We start from the raw sequence: 27575 nt of genomic DNA on the forward strand, positions 1-27575 counted from the left end.
GACACAGAGGGTTAACCCGCCCCACAATCCTCCGCGAAGCTGCAACGTAGCCGGAAGATGGCGTCCGTACAGTGCGAGTGATCCCGTCACACCGGCGGCCGTACAGCGACACAGAGGCAGCTCACCCGGACCTCGCAGAGCACGCACACCCGGATACAGCAGGTACACCCAAGAACCGGCCCCCGGCCAGTCACCCTGCCTGTCACATCTGCAGTGACTATCGCGACATTCATTCATGTAGCTGTGACATGGCGCCTCCATTCCCCGTCCAGACAAATTGTAGTAAACCCATGGAGGGGAATTCATTGTAAGAGACCCCCCCCATAGTGAATGTGAAATGGGAGGGCTGTTACCTAGCAACAGATGATTCCTGTGCTGCTGTGGTGAGCAGAGTAGTCACCAGGTAAGTTGTATACGGCATTGTGTTACCTGCTTCAAAACTACTACTCCCATTATGCTCAAACAAGGTTTGTACTTTTGAAACAGGTTATGGAGCAATGTCCCATGAATACAGAATAAAGTTCACTGCTTGCTGTCAGTGAATGGCAACCTTCATTCTTGTTCTGTAAGGCTGGGTTCACACCACGTTTTTCAAATGCGGTTACCGTATACGGTTTTCTGCTAAAAAAGTATACAACCGTATGACTCCAAATTAAAACGTATACGGTTTTTCCCCGTGCGGTTCTATCCGTTTGCATCAGTTTTTGCCAACAGTTTTGCTATTTTGTTGGAATTAGTTTTCAAGCAATTTAATAAAGTTATTATTGTTCTATTGAAATTCCAATCTGCGCATGTGTCAACTCCAAAAACGGATTAGAAAAACCGTGTGCAACCGTACTCTGAAATTCTGTGTACGGTTCTCATAAACAGTGTTAAAAGAACGGTTTTCCAAACGTGGTCGTCAGCGTTTTTGCCTACGGTTGAAAACGGCAAAACCGTATCCGAGGCAAAACGGATGCAACCGTACACAAGATTTGGAATACGGTTTACAATGCATTCTCTATGCATACGGTTTTGGATACGGTCGTATACGTTTTTTTTGTGGAAATAGTATGGCAAAAACGTGATGTGAACCCAGCCTAATGTGGCTCTGCGGCAGGTGTAATACTACAACTCCCATCATGACAGGAAGATCATTCTCTACTTCTGGACAGTGTTCACCATGTGGACAGTTTTGCACCTGTTGGAGAATACTAGCAGGCCTGGGTCTGGGAAACTGGTCAGCCAGCTCATTCGGGACTCCAGGAAAGCTGAGTGTTCTTACTACTAGGTTATCACTCTGCTTTCCTGATCCTTTTTGAATGGTAATTTCCACATACTTACTCTATGACTGCTCCACAGCCACGTGCCACGGATTGTGAACACTCACAATGATGTTATCAATCTGGATTCTTGGCAGCGATGTCATTGTTGATAAAGTTTTTATTCGTGATCTCGTTTCCTACTACTCTCTTACGTTTCATTTCCATCTCTATGCGCTGTCAGTGACTGGGAGCATTCCTGTGCTTATCTGATACCTCTCACAGCTGAAGGTTTGTTACAGTGGTATCTCATCTAGACAGTCCTCTGTAAGGCTGCATTCACACAGCCGTCTAGACCCGTCAAAAATAACAACGGACTTTAAAAAAAAAATTAAAAAAAAATTACAATAACGGATGCAAACGGATGTTATCCGTTTGGATCTGTTATTGTTCAGTGGGAATTTCTGTCCCCGCCGGGCAGGGACCGGACCCGGGTGCTTGCTGATATCAATCATCAGGCACCCCGCGCAAATGCCCAGGGGGGGTCATCAGACCCCCCATGTCGGCGATCGGCGCAAATTGCAAGTGAATTCACACTTGCGATTTGCGCCGATTCAGGTCTATGTTGACCCGATGACCCGGAATAGAAGGGGGATCGCAGTTGTCCATGACACCCACGATCCCCCTGAAGCGATAGGAGTGAGGTGGCAGGGGTGCCACCCCTCCTATCCCTGCTATTGGTCATCAAGACGCGATGGGGGGCTTTACTTTCGGTTTCCCTGTCCTGCCCACCCACAATTGGCGGGGCAGAACGGGGAAACGACACAGGAGCGGCGCCGAAGTCCACTCGCCCATTGGCGACGGCAGCGGAGCGACGATCGGCGGCGGCAGCGGGCAACGATCGACGGAAGAAGAGGACGGCGACGCAGCTCCGTGGATCCTATGGAAGCCGGTGAGTTGCTTAGCAACATCTGGAGGGCTACAGTCTGAGACCACTATAGAGTGGTCTCTAAACGGTAGCCCTCCAGATGTTGCAAAACTACAACTCCCAGCGTGCCCAGAGAGACGTTTAGGCATGCTGGGATTTGTAGTTTTGCAACAGCTGAAGAGCTACAGTTTGAGACCACTGAACAATGATCTCTATACTGTCGCTCTCCAGATCTTGCAAAACTACAACTCCTAGCATGCCCACAGCAGTTTGCTGTCTGGGCATGCTGGGATTTGCAGTTTTGCAACATCTGGAGGTCCACAGTTTGGAGATCACAGTGCAGTGGTCTCTAAACTATAGCTCTCCAGATGTTGCAAAACTGCAAATCCCAGCATGCCCAAACAGCAAACAGCTATCTCGGCATGCTGGGAGTTGTAGTTGTGTACCTCCAGCTGTTGCATAACTACATCTCCCAGCATGCCCTTCGGCGATCAGTACATGCTGGGGTTTGAAGTTATGCAACACCTGGAGGCACACTGGTTGGAAAATACTGAGTTAGGTAACTGAAGGTTTTCCAACCAGTGTGCCTGCAGCTGTTGCAAAAGTACAACTCCCAGCAAGCACGCTCTGTCAGTACATGCTGGGAGTTGTAGTTTTGAAACAGCTGGAGGTTTGTGAATGTACAGGGTACATTCACACGGGCAAGTTTACAGTAAGTTTTCTGCTTCAAGTTTGGGCTGCGGCAAATTTTTCGCCGCAGCACAAACTCCTAGCGGGAAACTCGCTGTAAACGCCCACCAGTGTGGACGTACCTTAAAAACACTACAATAGACTACACTAACACATAATAAAGGGTAAAACACTACATATACTCCCCCCTTACACTGCCCCCCCCCAATAAAAATGAAAAACGTATTGTACGGCAGTGTTTCCAAAACGGAGCCTCCAGCTGTAGCAAATCACCAACTCCCAGCATTTCCGGACAGCCACTGACTGTCCAGGCATGCTGGGAGTTTAGCAACAGCTGGAGGCACCCTGTTTGGGAATCACTTGTGTAGAATACCCCTATGTCCACCCCTATGCAATCCCTATGAGGTCATCAAATGCGCATGGCGCTCTCACTTCAGAGCGCTGTCGTATTTCAAGGAAACAGTTTAGGGTCACATATGGGGTATTTCCGTACTCGGGAGAAATTGCACTACAAATTTTGGGGGCTTTTTTTTTCCTTTTACCCCTTATGAAAAGGAAAAGTTGTGGTCTGCACCAGCCTGTTAGTGTAAAATTTTTTTTTTTTTTTAAACATGCTGGTGTTGCCCCATACTTCTTATTTTCACAAGCGGTAAAAGCAAAAAAGACCCCCAAAATTTGTAACTCCATTTCTCCTGAGTACAGAAATGTGGGCATAAAATGTTCTGCGGACGCACGACAAGGCTCAGGAGTTAGAGCGCACTACGTACATTTGAGGCCTAAATTGGTGATTTGCACAGGGGTGGCTGATTTTACAGCGGTTCTGCCATAAACACAAAAAATAAATACCCACATGTGACCCCATTTTGGAAACTGCACCCCTCACGGAACGTAACAAGGGGTATAGTGAGCCTTAACACCCCACAGGTGTTTGACAAAATAGTGGGATGGGAAAATGAGAAAAAAACATTTTTTCCCTAAAATGCTGGTGTTATCCTAAATTTTTCATTTTCACAAGGGAAAATAGGAAAAAGCCCCCCAAAATTTGTAACCACATTTCTTCTGAGTAAGAACATACCCTATATGTGGATGTAAAGTGCTCTGCGGGCGAACTACAATACTCAGAAGAGAAGGAGCACCATTGGGATTTTAAAGAGAAAATTTGTCCGGAATTGAAGGCCACGTGTGCTTACAAAGCCCCCATAGGGCCAGAACAATGGACAAGTGACCCCATTTTGGAAACCACACCCCTCACGTAATGTAATAAGTGGTGCAGTGAGAATTTATGCCCCACAGGTGTCTGACAGATTTTTGGAACAGTGATCCGTGAAAATGAAAAATTTAATTTTTCATTTGCACAGCCCACTGTTCCAAAGATCTGTCAAACGCCAGTGGGGTGTAAATGCTCACTGCACCACTTATTAAATTTTGTGAGGGGTGTAGTTTCCAAAATGGGGTCACATTTGGGGGGGGGGTCGACTGTTCTGGCACCACGGGGGGGGGGGGGGGGGGGGGCTTTGTAAACGCACAGGGCCCCTGACTTCCATTCCAAACAAATTTCTCTTTCAAAAAGCTCAATGACGCTCCTCCTCTTCTGAGCATTGTAGTGCGCCAGCAGAGCCCTTGACGTCCACACATGGGGTATTTCCATACTCCAATTTTGGTGGTCATTTTCTCCTATTACCCCTTGTAAAAATGAAAAATTTGGAGAAAACACAGCATTTTAGTGAAAAATTTTTTTTTTTCATTTACACATCCAACTTTCACAAAAAGTCGTGAAATACCTGTGAGTTGTTATTGCTCACTGTACCCCTTGTTAAGTTTCTTGAGGGGTGTAGTTTCCAAAATAGTATGCCATGTGTTTTTTTTTTTTTTTGCTGTTCTGGCACCATGGGGGCTTCCTAAATGCGACATGCCCCCCAAACACCATTTCAGCAAAATTTGCTTTCCAAAAGCTAAATGTGACTCCTTCTCTTCTGAGCATTGTAGTTTGCTCGCAGAGCATTTTACGTCCTAACATGGGATATTTATATACTCAGAAGAGATGGGGTTACAAACTTTGGGGGGCATTTCCTCCCATTACCCTTTGTAAAAATGATAAATTTCGTGGGGAAAACTGCACTTCAGTGAAAATTTTTTTTTTCATTTACACATCCGACTTTAACGAAAAGTCGTCAAACACCTGTGGGGTGTTAAGGCTCACTGGACCCCTTGTCACATTCCTTGAGGGGTGTAGTTTCCAAAATGGTATGCCATGTGGGGTTTTCTGCTGTTCTGGCATCATAGGGGCTTCCTAAATGTGACATGCCCCCCAAAAACCATTTCAACAAAATTCACTCTCCAAAATCCCATTGTCGCTCCTTCACTTCTGAGCCCTCTGTTGCGCCTGCCGAACACTTGACATACACATATGAGGTATTTCCTTACTCGAGAGAAATTGGGTTACACATTTTGGGGGGATTTTTCATCTATTACCCCTTGTAAAAATTCAAAAACTGGGTCTACAAGAACATGCGAGTGTAAAAAATGAAGATTTTGAATTTTCTCCTTCACTTTGCTGCTATTCCTGTGAAACACTTAAAGGGTTAACAAACTTTCTGAATATCATTTTAAATACTTTGAGGGGTGCAGTTTTTATAATTGGGTCATTTATGGGGTATTTTTAAGAAGAAAGCCCTTCAAATCCACTTCAAAACTGAAGTGGTCCCTGAAAAATTCCGATTTTGAAAATTTTGTGAAAAATTTGAAAATTGCTGCTGAACTTTGAAGCCCTCTGGTGTCTTCCAAAGTAAAAACTTGTCAATTTTATGATGCAAACATAAAGTGGACATATTGTATATGTGAATCAATATATAATTTATTTGGAATGTCTATTTTCTTTATAAGCAGAGAGTTTCAAAGTAAACAAATGCAAAATTTTCAATTTTTTCATCAAATTTTGGAATTTTTCAACAAGAAATGAAACAAGTATCGACAATATTTTACCACTAACATAAAGTAGAATATGTCACGGAAAAACAGTCTCGGAATCAGAAGGAAAGGTAAAAGCATCCCAGAGTTATTAATGCTTAAAGTGACAGTGGTCAGATGTTCAAAAAAATGGCTGGGTCCTAATAAGTACTGGAAGGATTAAGATTTTTTTTAATAGAAGTAATTTACAAATTTGTTTAACTTTCTGGCACCGGTTGATTTAAAAAATAAAATAAAAATAAGTGTTCCACTGGAGTACCCCTTAATTAAAAGCAGAGCCTTATAGGGCATTCAATGAGAACACCATGGATACAATACACAGTAGAGATTCTGACCACTGCATACAATGTAGTGAAGCAATGGACAGTCAGTAGAAAAATGTAAAAAAAAAAAAGAGCAATGTGATATTGGTGACTGACCAGCACCCGTAGGTATACCTATGTATAGGTCAATACAAGGACATACATTGGTTCATATCTGGGCAATAGGAGGATGACATCCAAGGATCCCAAACATTAGTGAAACTCTCTCTTTGGAGTTCTTACGAATCGCTGACAATTACTTGTTCAGCCTGATGTTTACGCTGTCTACATCCCTTGATAGTGACAGGGTAGGTGACTTCCACTGGGTCGCTACAGGATGGGTTGTGACAAGCGGAAACTACGATTAGACGGCCTGTTTGGTTTGTGGCCGAGAAGACCTATAGTAGGTGTCCGTGTCAGGTGATGAGCCAGGACGACGTTCTATAAATGAAGACAGTCAATACGGGGCAACACCGACTGGAGGCAATTGATCAAACTCTCAGCTGTGTGAAGTATTAGGCTGTGTTCACAGGGGCCAGATTTAACCTTGGTTTCAGAGCGGATTCTGTGCGAAAATCGACACCAAATCTGGTGAATTCCACAATTGGTGCAAGTACCGTATTTTTCGCCATATAGGACGATCCGGCATATAAGACGCACCCATTTTTAAAGGAGGAAAATCTAGAATACAATGTAAAGTATAGGACAGTGATCTTCAACCAGTGGACCTCCAGATGTTGCAAAAGTACAACTCCCAGCATGCCCGGAATTGTAGTTTTGCAACATCTGGAGGTCCGCAGGTTGAAGACCACTGGTAAAGGAGGTAATACTCACGTGTCCCTGTCGCTTCGGACCCGTCACTGCTGCCCTGGATGTCGCCCTCCATTGCTGTCGCCGCGTCCCCGGGGTATCCCCGTCACTCCGGAACGTCTCTGCTGCCCGGTATCCTCGCTCTCCGTCACCGCCATCACGTTGCTACGCACGCCGCTATGCACGCCGCTATGCACGCCGCTATGCACGCCGCTCCTATTGGATGACGGGATGGCGTGCGTGACGACGTGATGACGATGAAGAGCGCTGGCCATGCAGGGGATCCCGGCACGGAGCAGACACCAAGGAGGCAGGTAAGGTCCCTCCAGGTGCAGCCAGGTTAGTGTCACTTTCGCTTCAGACGCGGCGGTCAGCTTTGATCGCTGCGTCTGAAGGGTTAATACAGGGCATCACCGCGATCGGTGATGTCCTGTATTAGCCGCGGGTCCCAGCCGTTGATTGCTGCAGGGACCGCCGCGATAGGACAGGGTTTTAATGTGTATTCGCCGTATAAGACGCACCAACTTTTCCCCCCCCCAGTTTTGGGGAAGAAAGTGCGTCTTATACGGCAAAAAATACGGTAAATGTCATTTTCACAGCCCGGTTTGCGTGCAACAGAAAGTTTCTGCATGGTTTTTATTCAACAATGAGGGAGAAAATACTTAGACTGGGTTGACACACACAGCATTTTGGTCAGTAATGGCTAAAATCTAAGAGACAGCCGAAGACCCCTTAAAAAGGGTTGTCAGGAAAAATGCAAGCCGGTGCCACTTACTGCAGTCTTTTTGGAGAACTGTCACTGCAGATTTGAGCCAAAAATTAGTGGATTCAAAAGGAATGGGAATTATAAAGAAAGGACTTCTTCCTGCTGAATTAAAGGGGTTATTCAGGAAAAAAAAATCTTTTTATATATTAACTGGCTCCAGAAAGTTAAACAAATTTGTAAATTGCTTCTATTAAAAAAGATCTTAATCCTTCCAGTACTTATGAGCTGCTGAAGTCGAGTTGTTCTTTTCTAAGTGCTCTCTGACATGTGTGTCGGAAACTGTCCAGAGTAGAAGCAAACCTCTTCTACTCTGTGCAGTTCCCGAGACAAGCAGAGATGTCAGCAGAGAGCACTGTTGCCAGACATAAAAGAACAACTCAACTTCAGCAGCTGATAATTATTGGAAGGATTAAGATTTTTTTAATAAAAGTAATTTACAAATCTGTTTAACTTTCTGGAATATCCCTTTAATCTCTAGCAGCAGCCTTATTGATGGCCTATCCCAGTGTATTCCAGCCCAGCCAGTGTGCCCTAAGCTGTTGCAAAACTACAACTTCCAGCATGCTGGGAGTTAGGCTATGTTCACATCTCGGAATTTCCATGCAGGATTCTGGAGCAGCAGAGTCCCGTTGAATTCAACAGGGTTTTGCTGCGCTGTGTACACGACGGAATTTCTGTGCCAGATGTTTCTGGCACGGTAATCTGTTTTCCGTGTCAGCAGAAAGTAGGAACTTGTTCATTCTTTCTGTGGACTATGCACGGAATGCATAGCCCGCAGTCTCCGGCCTGTCCGCAAGGAGATTTTTCGTACGGACATTTTCAAGTGTGAACATAGCCTTATAGTTTGCCGGAGCCTCTGCAAGAAGCAGACAGGTTTATATATTGTGTAGTGGCCACGATAGGTCACTGCAGGTCAGCTCCTATTGAAGTGATTATAGATCACCGATTCTGAGGATAGGCCATCAATAAATTGTGCTTGATAAACCACTGTGAGCCGCCCATACACTTTAGGTTAGTGTTGGTTGGACCTGCCTATTTCAGCAGGACCGGCCGACCAGCTAACATTGTGGTGGCCTCCCGACAGATGATGATAGGAGAGGGAGAGAGAGAGAGAGAGAGAGATCAAATGTTTCAGCTGCCCACTAGCTTTGTTCTTAGGAAAGCAGTCTCCTCTGGCAGCAGCTTACCTCACTTGCACACTCCACTAAGCTGACTTCTATCTAGATCACTGTTTCCCAACCAGGGTGCCTCCAGCTGTTGCAAAACTACAACTCCAAGCATGCCCGGACAGCCGTTGGCTGTCCGGGCATGCTGGGAGTTGTAGTTTTGCAACAGCTGGAGGCACCCTGGTTGGGAAACAGTGATCTAGAGTGTTTGCCCAGCTTTAGATCTGAACAGGTCTCCTCTAGATATAAAAAAGAATGCTCCTGTTAACTGACAGCAAGCAGAGTTTTTGAAACTGTACAAAATTGAAGTATAGAATGGTTTAGTGTTGCCAACTGTTTCATTTATACCACCGGAATAAAGGGGTTCTCCCCTTTTATTATAGTGATGTTTGGACAACAAGCTGATTGTCTCTCCTGCTGGGACCCCGTTTGTTTGAGCTGTTTGTGTAATGCCCTGATGTATTGGATCCTCCTTTGTAGCTGTTCTGCTCTCTAGATTAGTGTGTGTGTGTGTGTGTGTGTGTGTGTGTGTGTGTGTGTGTGTGTATATATATATATATATATATATGTGTGTGTATGTACGTACTGGAAGTTTAATGAGGTCATGCTTTCTTCTTTTGTAGACATGGCGAGTCCTCGGACAAGAAAGGTACTGAAGGAGGTCAGAGCAGAGGATGAAAACAATGTAAGGCCACACAGGATCTGCACATCATAGACAAGGATCTGACTGTATTAAAGGAGTTTTTGTGTGTCCACCCCCTCCCCCAGTGATCAGCTGATCTCCCCAGGGGACTTTAGGTGGCCACATATTTGTGTCATGTGACAAGTTGCCCATTCAGATGACTGGGTGGGAGACCCTTCAGAATGCGGCCTTTCTGTGCAGCAGCTTTCCACTCTGGCTTATAAAGGAGGGGGTCATCTCCATGGCTTCTATATAAGAGAATACTTTATATTATACATTTTTCCTCTTGCAGACCTGCTTTGAATGTGGAGCCTTTAACCCTCAATGGGTCAGCGTCACCTATGGCATCTGGGTGTGTCTGGAGTGTTCTGGAAAGCATCGGGGGCTTGGAGTCCACCTCAGGTAGTATCCCAGTACTTGTTGTCAAAAGGTTGCTCCCTTTTGACAAATATATATGTGAAGACAAATCATATCACAAGGGGGTACTGAGGTTATTGATCTGTCTGTTCTACAGCTTTGTGCGCTCTGTCACTATGGATAAGTGGAAGGATGTGGAGCTGGAGAAGATGAAGGCTGGGGGAAATGGCAAGTTCCGTCAGTTCTTGGAGTCTCAGGAGGACTATGACCCCTGCTGGAGTCTACAGGAAAAGTACAACAGCAAAACAGCAGCTCTCTACAGGGACAAGGTGAGCTCTTGGTTCCAGTTCTGATATCTAGAGAGCACTGGGCACCTACTACTTTAACCCCTTAAGGACGCAGGACGTAAATGTACGTCCTGGTGAGGTGGTACTTAACGCACCAGGACGTACATTTACGTCCTGAGCATAACCGCGGGCATCGGAGCGATGCCCGTGTCATGCGCGGCTGATCCCGGCTGCTGATCGCAGCCAGGGACCCGCCGGCAATGGCCGACGCCCGCGATCTCGCGGGCGTCCGCCATTAACCCCTCAGGTGCCGGGATCAATACAGATCCCGTCATCTGCGGCAGTTCGCGATTAAAATGAACGATCGGATCGCCCGCAGCGCTGCTGCGGGGATCCGATCATTCATAACGCCGCACGGAGGTCCCCTCTCCTTCCTCCGTGCGGCTCCCGGCGTCTCCTGCTCTGGTCTGTGATCGAGCAGACCAGAGCAGGAGATGACCGATAATACTGATCTGTTCTATGTCCTATACATAGAATAGATCAGTATTAGCAATCATGGTATTGCTATGAATAGTCCCCTATGGGGACTATTCAAGTGTAAAAAAAAATGTAAAAAAATGTAAAAGTAAAAGTAAAAAAAAAGTGAAAAATCCCCTCCCCCAATAAAAAAGTAAAACGTCCGTTTTTTCCTATTTTACCCCCAAAAAGCGTAAAAAACATTTTTTATAGACATATTTGGTATCGCCGCGTGCGTAAATGTCCGAACTATTAAAATAAAATGTTAATGATCCCGTACGGTGAACGGCGTGAACGAAAAAAAATTTAAAAAGTCCCAAATTCCTACTTTTTTAATACATTTTATTTAAAAAAAAATTATAAAAAATGTATTAAGTTTTTTATATACAAATGTGGTATCAAAAAAAAGTACAGATCATGGCGCAAAAAATGAGCCCCCATACCGCCGCTTATACGGAAAAATAAAAAAGTTATAGGTCATCAAAATAAAGGGATTATAAACGTACTAATTTGGTTAAAAAGTTTGTGATTTTTTTTTAAGCGCAACAATAATATAAATGTATGTAATAATGGGTATCATTTTAATCGTATTGACCCTCAGAATAAAGAACACATGTCATTTTTACCAGAAATTGTACGGCGTGAAAACAAAACCTTCCAAAATTAGCAAAATTGCGTTTTTCGTTTTAATTTCCCCACAAAAATAGTGTTTTTTGGTTGCGCCATACATTTTATGATATAATGAGTGATGTCATTACAAAGGACAACTGGTCGCGCAAAAAACAAGCCCTCATACTAGTCTGTGGATGAAAATATAAAAGAGTTATGATTTTTAGAAGGCGAGGAGGAAAAAATGAAAACGTAAAAATTAAATTGTCTGAGTCCTTAAGGCCAAAATGGGCTGAGTCCTTAAGGGGTTAAATGAGATCAGTATATCTCATCAAGCTGTCCTATGACTATATAATGTGCTTTCATGGAAGTCGCAGAACTACAGGGTGACAAATGTCTACAGCAATGAAAGTGAGTATTAAAGTAAACCTCCCCCAAACCCTTGACTCCCCAGCTGTTGCTGAGCTACAACTCCAATGATGGGAGTAATAGTTTGGCAACAGCTAATTAGTCACATGTTGACTGACCTAAGAACTGGTGGTGCCCCTGGCTCTGCCACCCTTTGCCATTTGTGGCTGGTCTCGCCAGTCCTGGCTTTTGTTTTGTTTTTTTCCCTGTGTTTGGGAAAGGTGGGCAGCCATTACAATGACTACCAGGGGTCTTCCTAAAATCACATACCCCTTTGTATAACAGGTTGTATCACTCACTGAATATGCCGTTTGGGACTTCAGAAAAGCAGTGTTGTGATTTAGTTGTCAATCACCTTGTCCAAGCGTTATTGATTGTCTTTACGTTATGACACTTGTCTCATGCAAGTGGCAGTCAGGGCTTGATTAGAGTTGTAGTTTTGCAACTGCTGGAGAGCCTCCAGTTGGGGATCACTGCTGTATACAGTGCCAACGCAGTCTTCCCTATACAGCGCTAGCTCGCCCTTGAATTTGTATAGTACACATTGTTCACCTATCCTCCTTGGAATTGGCTGCTTCAGTGTTAACTTAAAGGAGATATCCAGTGCTGAAAAACGTATCCCCTATCCTAAAATCCAGATCGCGGGGGGTCCGACCGCTGCGGCCCCCCGCGATCTCCTGTACAGGGCCCCAGCATCCCATGGGAAGGGGGAATGTTGACCACTGCACAAAGCGGCGGCTGACACGCCCCCTCAATACATCTCCATGGCAGAGCCGGAGCACTGCCTTCGGCAATCACCGGCTCTGCCATAGTGATGTATTGAGGGGGTGTGTCAGCCGCCGCTTCATGTGGTGGTCGACACCCGCTATCTGGCCAGTGAGCCGGGGTCCCGTACAGGAGATCACGGGGGGGGATCCCCGCGATCTGAAACTTATCCCCTATCCTTAGGATAGGGGATAAGTTTTTAAGCACTGGACTACCCCTTTAATAACGCTTGCTGCCAGAAATGATGCTTTTATTCTGTGCCCACATGTATAATGTCTCACATAATAAAGATGATATATATTATACAGTTGTTGCTTTGTGTGACCTTTTTATGTCTGGATCCTCAGATTGCTACATTGGCTGAAGGTCGAGAATGGTCCGAGGAGACTTCATCTGCCAAGAACTGGACCCCTCCACAGCCTAAGATGATGTCTGGCTCGTCCCATCGGTAAGAAGCAGCTGGTCTCATTTTTGTTTTTGCGGCTTCCCCGGTATTCTATATTTCATACTTGCTTTTCATTATTTCGTCCTCCATTCACAGCTCAAACACCAGCGGCCTCAGTGGGCCCCCCCCTGGAGACAAAGCCTTCGAGGAATGGCTGAATGACGATGTCAGTTCTTATCAGAGGTAGGTTCTTCCTTTAGATTGGAGCTCTGCATATCTTGTTAGAAATGTCCATCTTGCCAATCATGGTCAATGCACGATTTACAACAGTGTCATACAGGAGTTTGTAAATGGGGAATATGATGCTGCAGAGTAAAACAGATGTATATTGTTTTGGGTATATGACTAGCTGGGTGAAGTCTCATTACTTTGAAATGTACTTTAAAATAGTCCATTAAGGAAAGGAGTGAGCGTGCAATTGTCTTTATGGAACCTCACATATCCCTGCTAATTAATTCTTTAATTCCAGTGGTGGGGGTGTCGGGAACCAGGAGAATAGATATGTCGGCTTCGGCAACACTGTCAATCCTCCGAAGAAAGAAGATGATTTTCTGAACAACGCAATGACCTCACTGTATACGGTATGATAGTAAGATGTGTTGACCGAAACCCATCTATTACCCTGTTGTCGTATACCCTGTGCTGGTACATATTTGGGGTATTCGTATATTAATAACCATTTTATTTTCCCTTTTAATAGGGCTGGAGCAGCTTTACTGTTGGAGCAAGTAAATTTGCCTCAGTTGCAAAGGAAAGTGTAAGTATATTTATCTATTGCTGCCATCTGACATCCAGATCTGGTACTACAGATGTCTAACTTAGAAACAAACAAAGGGGGAAGAAGGATCATGTTAGAGACCACCCATATGTCTATAGAATATTTTTTATCTTTTCTCTTCAGGCCTCCAAACTGGGATCTCAAGCAACACAGAAGGTTAGTACTGAAGAGTTAAATACACCGATGGTTTCCCTAGGGACAGAGGCTTGTCATACATGAATAGTTATGTAACCTCGCCAGTACCTGAGGCAGGTATCTAAATGTATGATGCATCGAGCATCTGGTCCTTGTGTACACACAAAATCATAAGCTACAGCTGTGATCGGTATCATGACAAAGTTCTACGTGAAGTCTGTCTGTCTATAGTGTACATGGACAGTAATGCCTGTGTATACTACCCGCTATATACATAAGCTACTGCCGGGCTCCTAATGCATCATAATGTATTGTATACAACAGTGATCCCCAACCTGTGGCTCTCCAGCTGTTGAATACCTTTCATGTCATGACAGCTGCTGTGGGCTGTCAGGACATGATGGAAATTGTTGTTTTGTAATGGCTGGAGAGCCACAGCTTGGGGGGGTCACTGCCATGTGGGATCATCTACAACCCTGCAGTCATTGTACCCACAGCTGCTTATGTTCAAGGGAGATTGGAAAGACATTGGTGTCTTCTTGCTGCTGTTGTTGAATTTGTGTGATATAACCCCTTTAAAGGTGTACTCCGCCGCTATACATGTTATCCCTATCCCTGCTGCAGAGGAGGCGTGACAGCTGTGTACTAGCGGTCACGCCCCCTCCCAATGAAGGGGGTGTGGCGTGACGTCAAAATCACTGAAACCCCAGGCTTCCGTGACCATAACGCTGCAGCGCCAGCCTGGAGATCATGGGGTATCCCAGCGGCCAAACCCCCACGATCAGACATGTAATTTCCTATACCATACAGAGCCAAAAGACTGGTGTGGTTTCCATGTTTTTATTATCACACATTTTGTGTCTGCCCTTTAACCCATAGAGGACAAACAACATAAATGTACATCACTGTGCTCTGGGACTTGGTGTACAGCAACGTACACGTATGTTTTGCAGTTCTGCGGTCACCACCCGCAGAGTTAATATAGCCGGCGGAACTCCACTCACCCGCTCGCTCTGGCCGGCTGCTGCTCTCTTCTGTCTGTCTGCCTTCTAGCAAACCAGAGAAGTAGATTGCAGAAAACACTGATCAGTGGGGAAACCTTAACAAAAAAATTATTAATAAAAAAAATTGCTGCTTTAAGTCGCATCACAGAAAAAATTGTGCTCACAAAGTCACATATACACAAATATGGTACCAATAAAAATTAAAACAGAGTCAAGAAAGTGTCAGATTTACCATAAATTTACCTTAATTTCCCCACACAAATGTGTTGTTTTTGGTTGTGATGTAAATTTTATGGTAAAAGGTGTTATTACAAATTTCAATTGGTTTTTTAAAAAACAAGTTCTCATATCGGTTTGTGGATGGAAATATTTAAAAAAATGCCTCTAAGGCTATGTTCACATGGGATTTCAATGGAATTCTGCTGCACTGTTCACATGGCAGAAAAAAAATTCAGTTTCAGATTCCGACATCCGCAGAAAGAATAGTCATGTTTATTCTTTCTGCGGAGTCCGCACAGAAATACATTGCCGTCTATGAGACCTCACATTTCCGAGCGGTCCTAGCTGTCGGTGGAATTTCTGCACGGAAATTCCACCGTGTGAATATAGCTTTAGAAGACAAGGAGGGAAAATGAAAATACAAAAATACAAAAAGTTAATGAGTTAACTCACTTGTCATATGAACTATCTCTAACACTGTATTCTGCAGGTAATTCATGCTCTGCTTGTTCTTCTTTATATGATGCTGATGGCTCTTTATGCTATTTATCAGGGAGGGGATGAGAAAGGGAAGATGTTTAATTTTGGAAGAACATCCTTGGAAACAGTCAGCAAGTTGCAGTTGGCTAATCCGATGTGGTCATTATGTGTGTTTCTTTAGTGATTTGCAGCAATAATGATGTAATGACAGAAAAGGTGGTATAGGAAGCAATACCCTGCTGAAATGGAAACCATTAACACGTATTCTAGATCCAGCATCCCAATGGTATTTTACCTCTGAACATGTGACTCTCCAAATAGTGCGAATAACATTGTGTATTCATTTATCAATCAATTTGGCTGCAGGCACAGTTTTGGTTATATTGAGCCTGTCTGACCCACAGTTCATGGCAAGATTCCATAATGCACAATGAGCTCTGAATAGAAAAATGTAATAAAACATTGGATCCGTCAGTATCACTGTAGCTTCACTACAGTGATCCCTCAACTTACAATGGCCTCAACATACAATAGTTTCAACATACAATGGTCTTTTCTGCACCATCGTAAGTTGAAACCAGACTCAACATACAATGTACAGACAGTCCAGATCTGTGATACCTGTCAATGGCTGGAAGAACCGACCAATCAGAATGGGCATTCACTGGTAAAACCCCTGTATTACTGAAGTGCATGCACTGACTGGTGTCTGGTAGCGCCCCTACAGTACAGGGAGGTATTACATGTTCTGTACTCTTTACCTGTACCAGGGTTACCTGCTCCTTTGGACACCAGGTAAGGGCGACTCCATTACTTTTTTAGGACATTGCCTGTACTGTACAGGACCCCGAAGAAGCTCCTGTCCTTTACATAGACCAGTGTTTCCCAAGCAGGGTGGACCCAGCTGTTGCAAAACTACAACTCCCAGCATGCCCGGACAGCCGTCGGCTGTCCGGGCATGCTGGGAGTTGTAGTTTTGCAACATCTGGAGGCACCCTGCTTGGGAAACACTGACGTAGACAGTGATCACAGCTCCCAGCAGATCTTTCCTACTTTTATATGTAAGGATTTGCTTTATCTATATTAGTTATCTACTTATTTTTTTTTAATTCTCACTTTTTCCTATTTTTTGAATGACATTTTGGTGCCTTTAGAACCAATTACCAGGTTTACATAGAGTTCTGGTCTCAACATACAATGGATTCGACATACAATGGTCATCCCAGAACCAATTAATATAGTAACTTGAGGGACCACTGTATACTATAGAGCTCACATTTTAAATAGCTTGAACATTGCTCTTTAAGTTGAAGGGAAACTGACTGCAGGTTATGATAGATTCTAAAAGTGTCCATTGCCATGAGCATTAATTACCTTTTATGTGGCACTCCCAGTGTGCCATTTATCTGTAATAAGTTTTAGTTGATATGCAAATGAGCCCGTTCCATTACCCCTCAGTGCAATGATTTGGCTGGACGATCCTTATGAATACTGAGACATCCCTCTGCAGTAATGTAAGGGGCGGCTCTGTATTCGTGATGGGATGTTGTGAGTGATGAGGCACCGGGGCGGTGCGGCTGTAGGCAGCGGTGATGTGGGCGGAGGGTTCCGTCTGTGAGCGTGCTCTTCGGGGTAAAGGATCAGCCTGAGCACACTGAACAACCTTATATGCCAATCAATAAAACTGATATTACAGATAAATGGCGCACTGGAGTGCCATATTAAAGGCACTATAATGCTTATGGTAACTGCCTCTATCAGCAAGTTAACCACTTTAATTAGGTTACGGTACGGTGCCCTATAAAGTGCACCCACTAAATGGTCTTGCTCTTCATCTGCCAGTCAGGAAGCCATGAGAAGTTAGCCCCACCCCCGCTGACTTCTTCTGAATATGAATGTTACATGTGACCTCTCTTGTGTCTGTTGATTGGCAGAGAGGAATCACATGAGGGATGACCGTTTTGTGTGTGCAGCTTTAAGGTATTGGTAAGACACCACTGTTGAGGATTGGGGAAGTTGGAGGGTGTATATACCATAACTAAAGTTAGTCTCTTCTCCCCCCCTCCTTCTCCATCGCTGCTTACATGCAGTTTTGGGGAGGGAACAAGCATCCCCCGGACTCGGTAATCCAGGCATCATATATAGATATACACGTGTGCATGGTCCGTGTGTGGCAGTCTGCTGTGTCTGTACATTGTCTGTCTGTGTCAAAGTCCCCTAAGGCCTCTTCCTTCATCTGTTTCCTACCTTTCATAGCGCGGGCCTGGGTTTTGCAGCAACTATGTTGTAATATCAGAGGTCACTTTCAGGCTGTCCCCTATCTCCTCTCCTGATTACGTTTCAGTCTTCCTTCTTTCAGTCTTCCTTCGTTCAGTCTTCCTTCTGCCACGCATTTCAGGAGCCGAGTAGTAATTTATTTGGAGTTGTTTTTTTTTTTTTTACAATTTTACTGGCGATATTTACATAATGTTGGATAAAATCATGTCCTATACTCCATTCACACCCAGAACTGCATGAAAAATGCAGCTGGTTTCCCCTCTTGCTTCTCCCTCACTTGATAGACCTCTTATGCTCACTTGCATTTCCTGGGCATGCTGGGAGTTACTACAGCTGGAGATCCACAGGTTGGAGACCACTCCTGTACACCAAGAGAAACTACCTTACTTTTAATGCAATGGATTGTGAGAGGTCAGCTAAACCCCTTGCAGCTTTGGTTGTGATTGGAGAACATGTGTAACTGATATAGGTACAGAACTCTGGCTCCTAGATGTGACTCTCATCTTCAGAGGAGTTGGACAGGATTACAAATATGTTATCTAGAAGCAGTATAGCACCTGTCCATGGGCTGTCTGGTATTGTAGCATACCTCTGCTGAAGTGAATAGGGCATAGTTGCAGTACCCACTCAATCTGTGGACAGGTGTATTGCTGTTCATAGATAAAAGCAGATGTGTCTTTCTTATCCTGTGCAACCCCTTTAGTTCCTCCATCCGACTGGCTGTGTTTGTTCTGCATGACTTGCCTTTGTTGGTCTTGTTTGCATGTCCTGACCTGCACATACATGGTCCTTGCACATCCTCCATTTCATGGGAGCTTCATCCTCTGCCCTGACATCTATCCTCTTCTTTCTTTCCTGGATAGGCCTCTGAGCTAGGCCAGACCATTAATGAAAATGTTGTCAAACCAGCCCATGAGAAGGTAACTTCCCGTTGTCTAAATGTGCTAAGATTATCTCTGCTGGTTGTGGCGCTCAGCGTGGTGACTAACTCACAAGCCATGTGTACAGCAATGTCTCTGTCTCTAGTGCTGTCCACTAATGCACGCTACCGTGGTCCACCATCTATCCCATTACTGCTTTGTAACCCCCCCTATTTCCTGCAGCCCTTTCTCTTCTCTCCAGGTTTTTGGCTATTAGATCATCTAGGAACTTAAGTTTTTGCTTACATTTTGATCACACGTTGTGTGGATGTATTAAATCTATAATCCCGGACACAAGCTGCTTCTTTCACACTTACTTTTAAAGGGTATGTCCACTATATGCTCACAATTGTATAATTTTATTGGAAGTTTAGTCACTTTGCATTACTTATCCTCTACTGGTCCCGCATTATATGCTGTCTTATACTGCAGTGCTTCACTCACTATTCTGCTGGGTGGTGTTAGAAACTGTCAGTAAACTTGTTTAATTCACACCACTGACAGCTTAAATGGGCTCTTGTGAGATTAGTGAGCACATCTCTGGAGTATTACACAGGCTGTAACTCAGGATCAGTACAGGATAAGTAATGTATGTACACAGTGACCCCACCAGCAGAATAGTGAGCACAGCTCTGGATTATTACACAGGCTGTAACTCAGGATCAGTACAGGATAAGTAAGTAATGTATGTACACAGTGACCCCACCAGCAGAATAGTGAGTACAGCTCTGGAGTATAATACAGAATGTAACTCAGGATCAGTACAGGAGAAGTATTGTATGTGCACAGTGACCCCACCAGCAGAATAGTGAGTACAGCTCTGAAGTATAATACAGAATGTAACTCAGGATCAGTAATGGAGAAGTAATGTATGTACACAGTCACTACACCAGCAGAATAGTGAGTACAGCTCTGGAGTATAATACAGAATGTAACTCAGGATCAGTACAGGAGAAGTATTGTAATGTATGTACACAGTGACCTCACCAGCAGAATAGTGAGTACAGCTCTGGAGTATAATACAGGATATAACTCAGGATCAGTACAGGATAAGTAATGTAATGTATGTACACAGTGACCTCACCAGCAGAATAGTGAGTACAGCTCTGGAGTATAATACATGATATAACTCAGGATCAGTACAGGATAAGTAATGTAATGTATGTACACAGTGACCTCACCAGCAGAATAGTGAGTACAGCTCTGGAGTATAATACATGATATAACTCAGGATCAGTACAGGATAAGTATTGTAATGTATGTACACCGTGACCCCACCAGCAGAATAGTAAGTGCAGCTCTGGAGTATAATACAGAATGTAACTCAGGATCAGTACAGGAGAAGTATTGTATGTACAACACAATATCCCTTGATTTATCAAAATATGCGACAGAAAAACGGAAGCGATTTTTGCCCACAACACCCATGAACGAGATCTGGTAAAGCTGAGCTGTGACTGGTTGTTATGGGACAATCTCTTCAGTCTTTCTCACATTCTGATAAATTAGGGCCAGTGACTCCACCAGCAGAATAGTGAGTTCAGCTCTGGAATATAACTTTATTGTTTACATTGTGTGGCAATTCTAGGTGGACATACACTTTAATCTGACACTACCTGCATGCTGCACCTCTATCACTACCAATAAAACTTCCCTTTTAAACATCATTTTATAGTTTATCTGGATATATTGTTGAATGTCCTTGCCAATACATTGAGTGCATATTATGCTTTTATTTTTACTCCATTGACAGCCAGAAGTGCATTCAGATGGATTTCTTCTGCACTATTCTGACACATCATTGTAGCTGAGCTCTTCCAGTGCTGCGCTCTGGTGTAGGCATTACCTCTCTCTGTGCAGCACACAGATCTGGCAGGTGGATGTGGAGACGTTTTTCTTGTAGCTTGGCTCCAGAAGGCTACAGCACTGGATGTGATTACATCATAGGATATTACTGAACATAAGCAGAAATGGATCAGTGTATTTGCATAGTTCAACATTATATCTTGGTATAAGAGGATGTTTAAACATGTACCTATGCTTCAGAAAGGGCTGTTCTCTTACATACCATCATCATCATCATCCCTCCATAAGCTCATGTTCCTTGTCCTCACCCAACAGGTGAAAGATGGACGTATCTTAGATGATGTCTCCAGTTCAGTTTCTATTCTAGCATCAAAGGTAGGAGGTGTTGTGTTGGCACAGAGCAGGCATTTCTAATACAAGCTGCATTCTGGGCAATTCCCCTACTCCTAAAATGACTTGGAATTTAGAGATGCCTGCTGTGCCACATTGTTTATGTCCAAATCCTTCTCTAATCTGTGTTTATCCTTTTACTATGCATGCTGCCCTCCTGTGGACCTGATACTGGTGAGTTATGCCTGGCATTATTATAATGCCCAGCCTGTGCCCTCCCATCAGCAAAGTGCAGCCTTAAGGTCTGTAGCCGGTATTCTGTATATGGTGCAAAAGAAATAGTTGTATGTTCCTATGTACATTAATCAGCCATAACAATAATACTACCTGCTTAATATTGTCAGTCTCTCATGTTCTTTAACCCGTTAAGGTCCCCTGGAGTCTTTAGACCTCTGAAGGTGGGCTGCAAGTTGTGAAGTGCAGCCTTTATTGCAGAGTTTCTCAACCAGGGTGCCTCCAGGTGTTGCCAAACTACAACTCTCAGAATGCCTGGACAGCCAAAGGCTGTTTAGGCATGCTGGGAGTCGTAGTTTTGCAACATCTGGAGGCACCCTGGTTGGGAAACGCTGCTCTACGGATAGGAATTTTCCAACACGTCCCACAGTTGATCGGAGATCTGGGAAAGTTGGAGGCCCAGTCCCCATCATAATTTTTTTTATTTTTTCACGTTACTCATTCCTAAACAGTGTTTACAATAATACACTGCTCAAAAAAAATAAATGGAACACTTAAACAACACAATGTAACTCCAAGTCAATCACACTTCTGTGAAATCACACTGTCCACTCAGGAAGCAACACTGATTGACAATCCATTTCACATGCTGTTGTGCAAATGGAACAGACAACAGGTGGAAGTTATAGGCAATTAGCAAGACACCCCAATAAAGGAGTGGTTCTGCAGTCAGTGACCACAGACCACTTCCCAGTTCCTATGCTTCCTGGCTGATGTTTTCGTCCCTTTTGAATGCTGGCGGTGCTTTCACTCTAGTGGTAGCATGTGACGGAGTCTACAACACACACAAGTGGCTCAGGTAGTACAGCTTATCTAGGATGGCACATCTATGGACTGGCAAGAAGGTTTGCTGTGTCTGTCAGTATAGTGTCCAGAGCATGGAGGCGCTACCAGGAGACAGTCCAGTACATCAGGAGACGTGGAGGGAAACGACCCAGCAGCAGGACCGCTACCTCTGCCCTTGTGCAAGGAGGAGCACTGCCAGAGCCCTGCAAAATGACCTCCAGCAGGCCACAAATGTTCATGTGTCCACTCAAACAGTCAGAAACAGACTCCATGAGGGAGGTATGAGGGCCCGACGTCCACAGGTGGGGGTTATGCTTACAGCCCAACACCGTGCAGGACGTTTGGCATTTGCCAGAGAACACCAAGATTAGCAAATTTGGCGCCCTGTGCTATTCAGAGATGAAAGCAGGTTCACACTGAGCACATGTGACAGTCTGGAGATGCTGGGAAGACCGTTCTGCCTGCAACATCCTCCAGCATGACTGGTTTGGCAGTGGGTCAGTAATGGTGTGGGGTGGCATTTCTTTGGGGGCCGCACAGCCCTCCATGTGCTTACCAGAGGTAGCCTGACTGCTATTAGGTACCGAGATGAGATCCTCAGGCCCCTTGTGAGACCATATGCTGATGCAGTTGGCCCAGAGTTCCTCCTAATGCTAGACCTCATGTGGCCGGAGTGTCTCAGCAGTTCCTGCAAGAGGAAGGCATTGATGCTATGGACTGGCCCGCCCGTTCCCCAGACCTGAATCCGATAAAGCACATCTGGGACATCATGTCTCGCTCCATCCACCAACGCCACGTTGCACCACAGACTGTCCAGGAGTTGGCGGATGCTTTAGTCTGGGAGGACATCCCTCAGGAGACCATCCGCCACCTCATCAGGAGCATGCCCAGGCGTTGTAGGGCGGTTATATCTTAGTGTTCCCTTTTATTTTTTTTGAGCGGTGTATATAATTTGTAAACATATTTTATAGTCTCAGTAACATCCACATGGAACCAAGGTTTCCCAGCAGAGAACATTGCCCATCAATGTGCGTCAGCTGGCTTGTCTTTCTCCCACAGTGCATCCTGGTGCCATCTCTTCCCCTGGCTAGTGCCATGTATGCTTCATTCTGAAGCTCTTGCTGCTATAATATATCCATATATGAATGCTACAGAAGAAATTATTTTCTTTTTGAAACACAGAGCTCTCTGCTGACATCACAAGCACAGTGCTCTCTGCTGACATCTCTGTCCATTTTAAGAACTGTCCAGAGTAGAAGAAAATCCCCATAGCAAACATATGCTGCTCTGGACAGTTCCTAAAATGGACAGAGATGTCAGCAGAGAGCACTGTGGTCATGATGTCAGCAGAGAGCTCTTTGTTACAAAAAGAAAATAATTTCCTCTGTAGTATTCAGCAGCTAATAACTACTGGAAGGACTAAGATTTTTTGAATAGAAATAATTTACAAATCTGTTTAACTTTCTGGCACCAGTTGATTTAAAAAAAAAAGAAAATACCCCCGGAGTACCCCTTTTACATTATATTGAATAGGATTTCTGCTGTCCCATTCACACATGTTCTGGATTCCAAAAAAGAATCAACATATACTTTATTTTTTGCATTGAAGTCAATGGAACAGCCAGTCAGAATCTGTGTTGTGCAAATTTAAATTCTGCACAGATTTGCAGAATCTTCAAAACTGCAAAAAAACATTGTCTGCTTGGCAGAATGGGTTCTGAGCAGATACACAGAAATTTGGCAGTGTGCATGGGGCCTTAATGTTATGGCTGGCTGCTGTATATATGGTAGGTTCTGTTATGTTTCTATGAAGGAATTGCTGTTTATACATTTATCTAATGTTAGTGTTGCTCCACTGAAGGTAAACTTGCCTTTTAAGAAGGGGTTTATTTTAGAAAGGACCACAAGCATAGGAAAGAGGGATTGTATAGGAGTAGATAATGGGGTATGTTTGTTTTTGGTCCCAGAAATAGTGCCACTCTTGTCTATGGCTGTTTCTGGTTTTATATTATTTTCATTGATGGGGAACCACTATACTAGACCCAGCCTGTTGGCTAATGCAACACTGTTCATGGGAAATAAATCAACTTCCTTTCCAATCTCATACTATCCTTCTAATTTGAAGCCCATTGCTGCAGCCCATATATTATCAGATGGACCAGGGTTATGCATTATGTCTATGTTGTATTTGTGCCAGTATTTTAGCTTCTGTGTTATGCCCACAAGAGCCAGACGTGGTTCAGCATAGACCAACATAGGTTTCTAAATTGATTGGGTCACTTGTATGTGGAAAGTCCAGCTTGTGTCGGGTCTGAAAAAATAGGTCTTAGTTATGTTGTTGGAACATTTAGTAAGATGAATGTTGCCTATTTTAGAGGGGTATTCCCATCTCATAAAGTACATGCTTAGGACATGCCCTCACATTTAAGTTGAATGGATCCCCACCAACCAAGAGAATATAGGGGCTCCTTATGAGGGAACTCCTATCCAGAGTAAAGAAGTGCATCATAACAGCACCATGCATTCCACAGATGTTCTCAGTACAGGCCCTAGAAGCAGCATGCCCTGTGGTCAGCTTTACCCCAGGGTTCCGCCAGCCACCATACCGGCCTTAACACTGGTGTACTTTGCAGGTTCAGGGTGTCGGTTCCAAGAGCTGGAAAGACGTTACCTCATTTTTTTCGGGCAAAAGTGATGACGGCACGGAAAGGTAAGTGGTATCTGCCTGTGCCTACATCCCCCCCCCCCACAATAACATAGGTTGTTGTATTGTGTACCTATATATATTGTGCAGATCATATATCTAGATCTACTGTTCCCCGCTGAGCATGTTTCTGTAGCAAATGCTACATCCACAAAGCTGAGAATGTTACATTTGTGTCCACTTTGGATAAGCCATGTGACCTAGACAGCCTGATACATATTCCCTGCCTTGATACACTTTAGTAAACTATCAAGTCAAGGGTGGCCTTTGTTCTGATGTGTGCAGATCAGAGCATTTTCTAGACTGGACACAATTGTACCATACTTGAGCCTCTAAACCTGAAGGTTTCCATCCAATCAAAGCAAACAGATCTACAAAATAGGGACCATGTAGATCACAATATTGTTTTGATCACCTGTGTATTTTATTATTGGTAATGCAGAATGATGTGCTTAATCATTAAATATTGATACTCATCGTGTGCTCTCTTCTTGCAGCCCCAATTCAGGAGAGGGCTACCAGCAGGGCAATATTGGTGACAGCTATCAGAATGCCACCCCAGGAAAATCCTTTTGGGAGACATTCGGTAGCTCGGAAGACATAAAGAAGCCAACAAAATCTCCTAGCGGGGACAGCTGGACCTTCCCTGAAAATGCCACCGAGAGGAAGAGCTCTGACAGCTGGGAGGTGTGGGGGTCTGGGACCACCTCTAATAACAAGAACAGCAACAGTGACAGCTGGGAGAACTGGGACAGCCACTGGGAAAATGAAGGAAAGGGCAAGAAGGGTGGCCAGAGTCAGGTACCCGCTACAGATGAGGGGTGGGACAACTCCAACTGGTAGAGAAGTGAGGGAGGGTATTAGACAAGTTATTGAACGCAAAGGGGAACCCAATTTCCAATTATTTCATCATGAGTCATATGAGACATGGCAGCTGCTGCTGTTTGTTCTGAGCGAGCTTAATTCATAATCAGTGTTCATCTCTTGATAATTGGAAATCTGGAGCTCACCCGTCTGTTCAGCATTGGCGCCCCAAGAGGTTCCTCCAGGAATAAAGTCATCTGTGGTTTGTGCACATTATATTCTGCCTCCTGGTCGAACGTCACCCCTCTGCTGTCCTCCCTCTTGATATCCCCCACCTTAGTATTTATGCTTCTGGAAAGTGCCCCACGTTCCCTCTGCTTCCTCTCTAACCATATGTAGCCCCCTGTATGTGTGGTAATGTGCAGGGCCATGCTCTGTGCATCCAGTGGACATTGTGCTTTTATCCTCCAATGTATAAGTAGCTTGGATGACTTCAGTAGTGATTGCGGAAAGATGTGACGTTTTACACCCCCTGTGCCCCCTTCCCCTGTATACCTCATTACAGCCTTTAACACATTGTGCTGCTGTATTCTCTCCTTTTATACTGCTGTGTACCTGGGGTGCAGTACAATCTCCCCAAAGTCATATTATTAATCTATATCTTCATTGTTGACCCTTTAGGGTTCAGTCATTACCAGTGACTCCAGATTGGAGTCTGTAATTCATGTTCTTCCTCATCAGAGGGTTTGGGCTCTTCCTCTTCTTACACCATGCTTTACACTGCAGCTCTGATTAGATGCTGTGGATTGGTAGCGCCTGGAAGGCTCATTTTTATCACAGCAATGACTGACTGATTAGAATGGGGGTCATTAGATGTGAAGAGTGGACCTCCCAGCTGTATCTTCAGATCATCACCACCAGTGGGGGAGTCAAGTACATAGAGGCAGATTTATCAAAACCTATGCAGAGGAAAAGTTGATCAGGTCGCTGCTTTTATTTTTCAGAGGTCTTTTTAAAACAAAAATAAGCAACCTGGTTGCTATTGGCAACTGGTCAACTTTCCCATACACGTGTTTTGATGAATCTTACACATATCTTTAATGGTGCTAGTGCCTCTGTGCTGGTACAGATCCTTATAGCAAGTGGTAATGGATGAGGTTTGTTAGTGCAGTTCCCCATCCGCTTACAACTAAAATGGCCAGTATTGTCTTTGCTATTTCAGACTTCACAGTTGGCAGGTTTGCACAGTCTCTGGTGGTCCACAGCAGGAAAAGGAGAGAACTTTCATCGTTTTGTTGTTTTATTCTACCTGAAGAGTCCCATCTTCTTAAAATCTATCATAGGTTTATAGAAATTGATATTTTGATAAAATTCTAGTTGTAGAATATTCAATAAACCTCAGTAGAGCCGGCTGGATCTGAACTACAATTTCTAACGTGCTCTAGTAGCTGAAAACATTGGCTTAAGCTATGGGATGGCAATCTGCAAACTAGAGCTCTCCAGTGGTGGGGGAACTACAACTCTAAGCATGCTGTGACAGCTGAGCTGGATGTCATGGTGTCGGCGCTGCCAAAGAGCCACAGATTGCTGTTCCCTCCTCTTGTCCATAGAACATTCCATTTATTTATGTGACAAGGAGCCGGACGGCTTTTTATCGTGTTAAAGTTTCTAGAAATGTTCCATCCCTCGGCTCTCGGGGAAGGGAATGTCTCTGTGCAATACGTTGCTGGTCTCTAAAGGGTTCAGATGTCATGTATATTTATTATCAAATGAATTGCTCCGAATAAAATGTGACCGGCCTCCCCTGTATGTCCTGCTCGTTTCTTTCTATTAAATGTTTTTATTGTGCCATCATTATGTCCCCTAACAAGGATAATCAACCTAACTCTCCCCCCCCCCCCCCCCCCCCCCCCCCCCACCCACCACATAGACCCCTTATACAGATAATATAAGAGCAAAGTAGATATGTACCAAACAGTGGGGGAAAAAAATACATAGACCCACAATGCGCTCTCTATTGACCTGGAGTTCTATCATTCTAAAAAAAATAAAAAATAAATGTAATGGAAGCAAATAAATCAAACCCAGTCTAAACCTTA

General features: G+C 44.2%; 1 protein-coding gene across 6 annotated transcripts; it reads left to right on the forward strand.

Moving 5' to 3' along the window:
* The first annotated feature begins 2 nt into the window (after positions 1 to 2).
* ARFGAP1 (ADP ribosylation factor GTPase activating protein 1) lies at positions 3 to 27285 on the forward strand. Of its 6 annotated transcripts, XM_056548908.1 has the most exons (14): positions 3 to 162; positions 9494 to 9555; positions 9845 to 9954; positions 10067 to 10238; positions 12842 to 12942; positions 13036 to 13122; positions 13409 to 13520; positions 13640 to 13696; positions 13841 to 13873; positions 17646 to 17678; positions 18696 to 18752; positions 20874 to 20933; positions 24602 to 24678; positions 25170 to 27285. In XM_056548908.1, the coding sequence occupies exons 2-14, from the start codon at positions 9496 to 9498 to the stop codon at positions 25513 to 25515; spliced, it is 1305 nt and encodes a 434-aa protein (XP_056404883.1). In that variant the 5' UTR covers positions 3 to 162; positions 9494 to 9495; the 3' UTR covers positions 25516 to 27285. The 6 variants fall into 6 exon arrangements, with proteins under 6 accessions (XP_056404883.1, XP_056404885.1, XP_056404884.1 ...); XM_056548910.1 differs by lacking the exon at positions 20874 to 20933 and having other exon boundaries at positions 4 to 162; positions 24608 to 24678; XM_056548909.1 differs by lacking the exon at positions 17646 to 17678 and having other exon boundaries at positions 4 to 162.
* Positions 27286 to 27575: the final 290 nt, after the last annotated feature.

This window comes from Hyla sarda, chromosome 12 (assembly GCF_029499605.1).
Source record: "Hyla sarda isolate aHylSar1 chromosome 12, aHylSar1.hap1, whole genome shotgun sequence".
Taxonomy (NCBI): Eukaryota; Metazoa; Chordata; class Amphibia; order Anura; family Hylidae; genus Hyla; species Hyla sarda.

What these genes read in the sequence shown, in the direction of transcription:
- ARFGAP1 (XM_056548908.1), top strand. Translation starts at nt 9,496, where the DNA reads ATGGCGAGTCCTCGGACAAGAAAGGTACTGAAGGAGGTCAGAGCAGAG. An exon ending in ACAAGCATCCCCCGGACTCG is followed by an intron (nt 17,679 to 18,695) that starts GTAATCCAGGCA and finishes TTTCCTGGATAG; the next exon opens with GCCTCTGAGCTAGGCCAGAC. An exon ending in AGTGATGACGGCACGGAAAG is followed by an intron (nt 24,679 to 25,169) that starts GTAAGTGGTATC and finishes CTCTTCTTGCAG; the next exon opens with CCCCAATTCAGGAGAGGGCT.